This window comes from Oreochromis niloticus, linkage group LG17 (assembly GCF_001858045.2).
Source record: "Oreochromis niloticus isolate F11D_XX linkage group LG17, O_niloticus_UMD_NMBU, whole genome shotgun sequence".
NCBI lineage: Eukaryota > Metazoa > Chordata > Actinopteri > Cichliformes > Cichlidae > Oreochromis > Oreochromis niloticus.
In genome coordinates, this window is record NC_031981.2 from 35,766,317 (window position 1) to 35,776,380 (window position 10,064).

General features: G+C 38.3%; 1 protein-coding gene across 2 annotated transcripts; it reads left to right on the plus strand.

The window, feature by feature from the left end:
- Window positions 1-585: 585 nt before the first annotated feature.
- On the plus strand, window positions 586-7,146 carry LOC102078900 (serine/threonine-protein kinase pim-2). Of its 2 annotated transcripts, XM_005475548.2 has the most exons (10): window positions 586-1,837; window positions 3,990-4,098; window positions 4,200-4,379; window positions 4,626-4,814; window positions 5,076-5,170; window positions 5,256-5,303; window positions 5,612-5,833; window positions 5,916-6,096; window positions 6,186-6,362; window positions 6,452-7,146. In XM_005475548.2, exons 2-10 carry the CDS (start codon window positions 4,038-4,040, stop codon window positions 6,541-6,543), a joined length of 1,245 nt encoding a protein of 414 aa, XP_005475605.1. In that variant the 5' UTR covers window positions 586-1,837; window positions 3,990-4,037; the 3' UTR covers window positions 6,544-7,146. The 2 variants fall into 2 exon arrangements, with proteins under 2 accessions (XP_005475605.1, XP_005475604.1); XM_005475547.4 differs by lacking the exon at window positions 586-1,837 and having other exon boundaries at window positions 3,184-4,098.
- The last annotated feature ends 2,918 nt before the right edge of the window (window positions 7,147-10,064 follow it).

A 10,064-nucleotide genomic window follows, 5' to 3' on the forward strand; every position in this document is an offset into this window, starting at 1 on the left:
GCTTGTTGCTGGTGCAGCAGCACTGACCGCTAACATGGCGGTTAAATTGACACATTTTGCTGCACCCATTTGTAGTTTTAGTTGTTTTATGTCAGCTTTTCAGCTCCACCTTCTCCACTTCTTCCACACTAAACATTTCCTACAAGCTGAGTGAGCGCACATCGAAGGTAGGGGAGGTGCTCAGGTTCACTGTCATCGATCATAATCGATCGATGATATGCTATTGATATGATATGATATTCAGAGAGAATTGTTCAGTGAGCGATGGCGACCTGTACATGCTTTATTGTTTCAATAATCTAGCATAGGTTTGCTTCACTTTGTTCATTTATTGATATTAAGATTGCCAAATCTTATTTAATATTATGTGAAGTTTTTTTTGTCTTGTTTTCTAGTACTGTTTTGGGTTTCCTTTTTGTAGTTTTTTTAAAAAAAAAAAATTTTTTTAACTTGTACTTCTACATTGCTGTCCCTGTTCCTGTATCTGTTCAACTTTCGAACACTGACAAGTATAAGTTGCAAGGTTGAAAATTATAATAAAACTTGACTTTATACAAAAAAAAAAAAAGACTTCTTATGAATCAAAAGGGTTACGGAGCAAAAGCTCCAACACATAAGTCACTTTTCAAATTTAGTAGCCATATTGCAGTTGCTGTTATGTGGTTATTTTTTGGTGTTTTCTTTTCCCCACAGAGCCAGTCCAGCAGCAAGCAGTCTAAGACCTCCATCTGACCTTCATCTAAATATTGGACACAATCCCCCTCTATACCCAGCCATCCGTGGAGAGGGGATCTCTCTTTGAATTGCCTTTCCCGAGGTTTCTTCTCTCTTTAGAGGAGTTTTTCCTCGTCTTCTTAGAGAGCTTGGGCTGGGTTGGATGCTGTTGTTTATATGAGCCTGGGATATAAATATGTATAAAAATTGGTCTCTAGATTGGCTAAAAGAGACAAAGAAAGTTCCAGAGCTCAATATAAAGCAAATTATCAGTCAGATTAGCAACAGCAACGTTAACCAGGGGGGATTGTATATAAATGTATTAATTAAAAGCACCACTATTTGGCAGAAAACATGGCAATTTACCAATTGATTAGTAACATCAAAATCAATTAGAAGAATAAGCAAAGTTTTCAGTCAGATTTTTAACAAATAAATGCGAATAAATCAAAAGACATCTTTTGTAGGCTTGCTTTATGAAAAATGTCATCGATGAAAATGTCGTGTATGACGCCATGATGCATTCTATTGTAGCCCATCATGCTAATATGACACTCCATTCAGTGCCTAGATGAACAGTTAGTTGTAGAAATACACAAATCGTGTTTTGTGCAATATTATATATTACACAAATATCTGTATACATCATAAACATGTCAGGACTCACAGTGTGTAATTTTTATGCAAAGATCAAGACTCCACTGGTCTACAGACGATAAAAGGAACATACATTACAGGATGCCTAAGGATGTTTAAGCTACTTCTATCATCAGGAAAAACACAGGCTACCTATTAAAACATCTTACTAAAAGCTAACCAGAGACAGTTGAGTTTTAAAAAACCATTCATAGAAGAAATGCACCTTCAAGATCTACCTTTTCCTCCAAGGACTGCTGAATGTATTTTATGATAAAAAAAAAAATTGGCTCATAATCATTTTTCTCCTCCCGCACATGAAATGAAATCAGCTCGTTGAAGCTCAAGTGCGTAAAAATATGAGACACAACTGTTTTATGTTTTTTTTTTTCTTTCTGTGTGTAAGCAGAGCTTCTATGTACCGTCCGGTGGATCAGTTCTAGATTCTTGAGGTAGTGTTAGAGGGAGAATGATTTGCAGGAGACAGGTGAGTTGAGAACAATACTGTATTGTCACACAGACAATAACACTGCAACATAGGCACAGCTATAGCCGGCAAAAAATTTATAACCTAAACAATCTCACACATATAATCTGCGCTAAGTGTCTCTCAGTCCCCACACGGGTATGGTGTCAGTGATCCAAAGTCTCAAGTCAAGAGTCAGAAGAGTAAGTCAAGTCAAGCTCGCTTCTTCTTTGGAGAAGAACACGAAAAAACAAACAAACAAACAAAAAAACAGAAAAGAAGATCTACTGGGTGCACCCTTAGTTCTTTTTCTACTGCCAGCGCTGTTATGTGGTCTGGGTGATCCTACCGAACCGTGAATCTTCAAAGGAGTGAAGGACGATCCTTGTAGCAGATGAATTCTAGGGTCTGGGACGGCTTGCCATCTCCTCACAGAGGAGAGTTCCAACATCATGTCCATGAATAACCACCAATGGGATGGAAGGAAGAAAACACCCCCCCCACAAAAAAACCAGCCTGTATGACAATAAAAACCCTTATTGCATACAGCTTTAGAATTTAGCTCACACACACACACACACACACACACACACACACACACACTGGTGTATTCAATTATGTTTAACATATGAACATTGCATTATTTCAATCCTTATGCAAAATGCAAACACACTATTGAACTAATAAAATAGTGCAAGTCTGCATTGAAAAACACATAACAGAGGAATTTTCTTTTCCAAAATGAAAATGAAAGAATTGATTAAGTTTTAACCATCTCTTATGAAGTCTGATCATCTTTGACCAGAAAATGATCAAGTTTTTCTGAAACCACTTGAACTCACCTTACAATAAGTGTTAATCAGCAATTATCATTAGAATAATGTTTTTCATGTATAAAACTATATTTTTATCTCTTTTTAGTCAATCTCTGAAACAATGGTAACAATTTGCATAACACTCTTTATTCAGCTACTGGACTCTAATCACATATTACACACTGCTGCTGCAGCAGTAACCTTCGCAGGTGAATAAAGAGGAATAAAAGTGGAATAAAGAGCATTGGCTGAAGCAGGTCTATCACACGGTTAACTTGAACATAAAACAAACAATATTAATAAGAACAACTGAATACTACAAAATGCTGTTTTGAAAACTTCATTGGTGCCTCCCCGACACCCACACACCAATATATATATATATTTTTAACAAGAACTTTATTGAACAATCAGTGAGTATACAACATACAAACAGATGAGGTATACAAGGAAGTGGAACATAAATATGAATAACCAGCGGTAGAAGAAAAAAAGAAAAAACCCCACACCGATAGAGTTGGGAAGCAGGTACCATGCTCGCTACATCAGCTAACAATGCTAACTTCCACAACACTCACCAAGACAGTCAGAGGTTAGGTAAAACAGAGCAAATAAATTATGGTGAATTATTGAGAAATTATAAGAAAATACATTAGGCAGGAAAGGATAAAGAATAACTGTGGAAGTTCGAATTCACTGGGCTACACGTGCTTTCTTTCTATAGGTTTTGAACCTTGAAAAATATAACCTCATTACAGTAACGCATTATTTTATTATGCATTAAACCCAATACCGGTCATACATTTAGCGAGTAGCTAGTCACAATAATGCTCACAGATACGATTTATAGATGAGTCAACACATTTCAGCACCTTTAGGCAGCTGTTGTTGTGATTTAGTGCTGGATAAATAAAGCTGAAATCAAGTGAATTTTGACTTAACCTGTGCTGTTAGCTTTTAGCCTGCAAAGCCATCCATTAGCCTTCACTACTGCCTTACAAGTAAATGCTGCCCAAAGAGAGTCCTTCTTGTTAGTATAATAGCTACAATATTATCTATAATATTCATTGTTTGTTCCTAACTAGTTTTGTGTCCTTTGTTGTAGAAGCACAGTTCCCACCTTGAAGTAACCCTCTATAAACATGCGTTTATTCAGCTGCTCTACAGTTTTTGCCATATTGTACCCCTAAATAAATATTTACAGAACTTTGCCTTCACCAGAAATTACTGCCTAGCCCAGGCTGATGTTCTGTAGCCATGGAAACCAAGAATTCCAAAATCTTGTGATGTCATCGCCTCATTGTTATAAGAAATTTAAAGATCATAGTTCTAACACACAGCTCATTGCATCTTTGAAGAGTGAAGAGTGAACTCCTGAAATTAAATTAACCTAAATTAATCACACAATGTCAAAGTCTTGGCCAACTTATACTGCACCACGTCTTGTGGATCTGAATAACCCTCTAGGTAAGTCAAATGGGACTCATGTGGTAATCATTCATACTTCTGGGTTTTTATTTGAGGCAACTGAATTTGACTTAAACAAAATCATCTTTTGTTGATTTCAGGACACCAAACAGAGCCTTGCATCTCCACACTGGTGAAGATGACTCCAGATGGAAGAATAGAGGGAAGAAAGAGAAGGGACTTAACTGAAAGAGTGGACAAATCCCCGAAAAAAAGCAAAAGCAGTGGAAGTCCAAAACCGGGTCCCAGCCACATTGTTTCTGGGGAATCCAGTTGGAAATGTTAGTGATAAGACCTGTTTTAGCTGTGACATTATCTTGGCTATATCGTTTCCTTTGTGCCTTTAACTGTGTACTTAACGGTCTTTAACTTTGTAGTTGGTTCATTTAGCCTTCTTTGTGTTGATTTTCAGTGTGCAGTTATTGCGTTAACCTACAATTTCCAGAGCTTAGAAAGTCAGTAGACAGCAGTTGACACACAGAGTTGGACTGAAAATGCTTAAAGTCAAACTGCTTTTTCCATTTTAGTTGGCCTTCTCATAGTCCCTTCAAGCGACTCTAGTATATTTAAGATGAGCAACAAACGGAAGAGCACTAGTGGCGAATCTGAGGGACCATCCAGCAAAAGAAGCAGGACGACGAGCCCAGAGGAGAGTCCCACCCAGGAACCCTCTGAAACGTGTGACTCACCCAGGATCTCCGGCACTGACAGAAGAGGTCAGATAATGGCAATATTTCTGAGCTGAATCACAAGATCCTTTAGAATTTGTCCTGGGGTTTAAGATTGGGTTTGATTCCTGTGGGACCAATCGACAGTAAGAGACACTCTGGGCAGTAATGACGTTACCTACTAATCTCCTAAAATGTAGCTGCTATTTATCAATTACTAGAAATGTTCTAACAAAGCTCTATAGGATTGTGTCAGATGTTTTCCGTGTAACAAGTCATAACCTGTATGTTTTTCCTGTGTGTCTACAGAAGACTTCCTGGAAAAATATCAACAGCTGGAGGTGCTGGGTCAAGGAGGCTTTGCCACCGTGTTTTCTGGAATACGCATAAAAGACAGTTTTCCAGTATGGCTTCTTACATGTGCATTTCACAGATCTTTTGTTTATTCCAGTTTATACTTCTCTAACCCAGAAAATGTCTTTAATGCAGGTGGCAATCAAACACGTCAACCAGCGCAGAGTTGTGCGCACAACAATGGTAAGTGTCTTTTCTTATTTCAGCAGGTATTTATATTATTTCAGGCCTTCTTTTCTGGCATCACGCATAAGGGCACGTAGTTCCTCTGTGCATGAACCAGACTGGTCTCACAGCTGTGTGTGAAATCATCAGGAAATATGGTCGAATTCTATGAACAGTGGGACACCTTATTGTTTAAACTGACATATTTCAGTGGAAATAATGCTTTTTAAAAATCAGGTCATTTTGTGACTATTTCACAACTGTACGCTGATAGCTACTTTTGTTGAAAGTCTGAATATTGACCTGAAGTAACTTTCCTTCTGAAGGACTGGAACGGGAAAAGTAGTGATATTCCCCTGGAGGTGGCGCTACTGATACAAGTTGGGGCTGGACCACACGATACGGAAAGCAGTATAACCCCACTTCTACTTGACTGGTTTGATCTGGAAGATGAGCTTATTATGGTTTTTGAGAAACCAGAAAATTGCATGGACTTAAACAAATACCTCGAAACTACAGATAAACCTCTGTCAGAGACACATGTTAAAGTAAGTGATGACCATTTGGAGCTTACAGCAGTTTTTCATAGAGAATGTCCTGTGCTCCAAATATGGCTTTATTTTCTTTTAGGTCATAATGAAACAATTAGTCGATGCAGCCATTACGATGGATTACAAGGGGGTTTTCCACCGAGATATTAAACCACACAACATTCTAATCGAAACATCTTCCGAAGAACCCCGAGTGCGATACATCGATTTTGGCTGTGGAGTCACGTTTACTCCGGGAGAAAGGTTCAGGAGGAAAGCAGGTATGTCTTCAGCCACAGCGTTGTGCTGTCATGAACTGTCTCCACATCATGTTCCCTCCCCATTAATTCTTCTTATCTTTGTGTCTTAGGAACCAGGAACTACAGTAGTCCAGAGTGGTTCACGCATGGCTTCTGCTCTGCAGAATATACTACAGCCTGGCAGCTGGGTGTTGTGATGTACCAGCTGTTACACAAGAACTTACCATTTGACTGCGACTACAAGATCATCAACCAAAACCCACCGATTTTAGCTGACATTTCAAACAGTAAGATTTCTGCGAAAAGGGCTGTTGATATAAGAAATGTGAAATAACTTTGTGGATAACTTTAACAAGAGCATTTCATTTCTGTAAAGAATGCAGGGATTTTTTGACGGGGTGTCTGAGGAAGCACTATAAGGACCGCTTCACCCTGGAGGATCTTTGGAATCATGCGTGGCTCAAATAACTTCTGCGCACCATCAATCAAAAGGGTTACGGAGCAAAAGCTCCAACACATAAGTCACTTTTCAAATTTAGTAGCCATATTGCAGTTGCTGTTATGTGGTTATTTTTTGGTGTTTTCTTTTCCCCACAGAGCCAGTCCAGCAGCAAGCAGTCTAAGACCTCCATCTGACCTTCATCTAAATATTGGACACAATCCCCCTCTATACCCAGCCATCCGTGGAGAGGGGATCTCTCTTTGAATTGCCTTTCCCGAGGTTTCTTCTCTCTTTAGAGGAGTTTTTCCTCGTCTTCTTAGAGAGCTTGGGCTGGGTTGGATGCTGTTGTTTATATGAGCCTGGGATATAAATATGTATAAAAATTGGTCTCTAGATTGGCTAAAAGAGACAAAGAAAGTTCCAGAGCTCAATATAAAGCAAATTATCAGTCAGATTAGCAACAGCAACGTTAACCAGGGGGGATTGTATATAAATGTATTAATTAAAAGCACCACTATTTGGCAGAAAACATGGCAATTTACCAATTGATTAGTAACATCAAAATCAATTAGAAGAATAAGCAAAGTTTTCAGTCAGATTTTTAACAAATAAATGCGAATAAATCAAAAGACATCTTTTGTAGGCTTGCTTTATGAAAAATGTCATCGATGAAAATGTCGTGTATGACGCCATGATGCATTCTATTGTAGCCCATCATCATTTGACTCTTCCCCTAAAATAGCTGAAGAAATGTTGTTATACTGAAAGGTTTGCTTTGCGGTATACTATTTGGTGCCATTTTAAGTTAGCAACTTGTTAAAAAAAAAAAAAAAGAAGTCATATTTTCTGTCATTTTATCATTCATCTGAAAAAGGCTCATTCAACTGAAATCTACCCCAAACTGAATACTAAACATAAAACACGAGTCTTAAGTTCTCAAGTGTTCAATGAAACTGTCAATTGTACAAATATGTACAACTGTGGGATTTTATAGATGTCGGCACCCAAGCAATATTTATACATTTTATTAAGATTTGTTTGACCGTCTTGAGGAATATATGGCACATTTAAACATATGCTACAGTCATTGTACGGTCATGGCTAGAGGTAAAAATATGTGATAGTTTCTCTGCGAGTCAGCATAAATCCATCTTTAAAATCCATCACTAAGATCCATTCATCCTTTAACACTTTCACGTGCAATGTGAAGTCAGTGCTTCTTCCTTTATTATTAACATTGTGAGGATTTTTACATGGATATTCAGTGCTCCTCCACAGCACACAGCATGCAAGTGAGCTGTCTGAGCTATGACCCTGAGACTGATGTCTCAAATCCAATGAGTCATCGAAGACTTAATATTTGGGAAAGTAGCCTAATGCAGTGGTGTCTTCATTATATAGATTTACATTTATAGATCACCCCATCCTTTGATTTTTCAGTGCTCAAAATCAGAGATGTTTTGTGTGTGTTTAACACTGCGACAACCATTTATTTCCCATAATGTTTTTTTCTCTACTACCTATTTTGCCAGCAGAGAAAATTAAGGCTTCAACACATCACTGACTTTTACAATAGATTTATTGAGACATTCTTGTAAATTTCTTGATTCAGGAATGATTAAGACACTCATTCATCAGAAAGCAAGTACCTACAATGGTATGAGAAAGTGTAAATAAAAAATGTTAAAGGAATAGTGAGAAATGGGTAAGCTTTTGGAGATTTCTCCACATACAGTAGTGAATAGATATGTGACATGCTGTAGCAAGAGCGATACATGGAAGATGGTGTTGCTCAGTTCACTCAAACAGTTCTCGTCAGTGTGCAGACTTTACAAAACACCTTTTAACAGATGGTAAAACTGAAAGTTTAAAAAATCTCCCAAACATGACATAGGCAGCAGTCTCTCTAAAAATGTATGAAGTTCTCTAATGCTTCTGCTCTCGCCTCCTAAAATGTGGCCTTTGTATAAACGAGGATTCTTAACGCCCGGTGTCCAGTATTGCCGCAGCAAGGCTCCACCACTGAAGGACCAAAGGTCTGCATGGACGACAACTTGATGGCAAGAAGACGGCATCTTCCATGAAATCAATGGGTGACCACATCAACTTACTAATGACCAAATCTAGTGACCCAGTGACTGCCAGCATCCTCCTACAACCACTGCCAACTGGTCAGGGAATACACATTTTTCCGTAGTGACTGTAGGTCGCCAGGCCAACTGGTCTCTAGGTCTGTGCAACTGAGGCCTTAACTGGGAAGCATTTTTTGTGTGAGCCTTCAACAGACCAATATCATTGGACAAAAGCTTTGGTTTTGAATCAAAGTTTTTTTTTTTACCAGAATGAACTGAGTACTTAGCCCTATGTGCCTTTAGATGAGCACGTTGCCCCAGAAACCAGTAATTGACTTAGAATTAATGATAAAATGTCTCTCAATTGATGGAAACCCAACTCTGTGTGTGTGCCTGTGTGACCTCCATGATCCAGCTTAGATCTGGGAAAATTCAATCGTTGAAAACCACAATTCCACATATTCGTACATATCAAGGTGCTCTCACAAGAGAACGTCTTATCAAACTGGGATTCTGGATGGAAAATTGAAGTCACAAACAAAGCTGTTCTGTGAGTCTACATGGGTCCCTCTCTGTTTCTTTGGGGAAAACCAGAGATAGTTACTCACTGGGTTGGATAGTAGATTACATCAAATCAGAAATTCAAATGATAGAAAATATCTTACTTTAGTAATGTATTTTGTATTTGTGTATGCACACGTGGACCTTAATCCGTCTCAAAAAATATTTCAATTGCTCATATTTCAGCAGGAAGCCAGGTCAGGTTTGCTCTCATCAAAACTTAAATGCAAGTGTTTTCTCTCCAGAAGAAATGTCAAGATTTTTGTAAAGTTTATGCCCGTCATATTCGTCAAAGTCTTTACTAAATAAGATGATACTTTATATTCTGACAGTCCTTTCTCTCTTTACTTTCCCTTAACTAGTCGCAGCAGATGCCTGCCCTCCCTGAGCCTGGTACTGCTGGAGGTTTCTTTCTGTTAAAAGGGAACTTGTTTTTTCTCCTCTGTCACCGAGGACATATAAGAATGATTTTGTTTTTCTCTCTGTAATAATGAATGTGAAATACATCCCTTGTTAATACAGTTTCCTAGGCCTCACACACAGATGCACTGAAACTGAAAAGACTTATTCACTAAATCCATTACTAAGTGACTCAAAATTTGGCAGTTAATTATCCCAATATCCCAAACCTACTCTTCCTCTGAATTGAAAACAAGACATTTGCAATTTTTTTTAACGTATCCAGTCTTTCAAAAATATCTCTGAATGTAAGAAAATCACTGTATGCTGCTCATAAGCAGTATATCATTATCAATTTACCATAATTAATGAAGGCCAGTCTTTTAGTGGACTAAAGGAGGTCCGAGGACACAGCCTGCACTCCCTTAAAGGTTTATTGTGTAGAAAAACGGGTTAATGAAGAGGTATCTGCAGTGGGAAGAATCAGCTCACTGAGCAGGAATGGTCTTCTGCCA

Coding starts and splice junctions, on each gene's coding strand:
- LOC102078900 (XM_005475548.2), top strand. CDS start 4,038: ATGTCAAAGTCTTGGCCAACTTATACTGCACCACGTCTTGTGGATCTG. Junction 4,815..5,075: donor CTCCGGCACTGACAGAAGAG/GTCAGATAATGG, acceptor GTGTGTCTACAG/AAGACTTCCTGGAAAAATAT. Junction 5,834..5,915: donor TGTCAGAGACACATGTTAAA/GTAAGTGATGAC, acceptor ATTTTCTTTTAG/GTCATAATGAAACAATTAGT.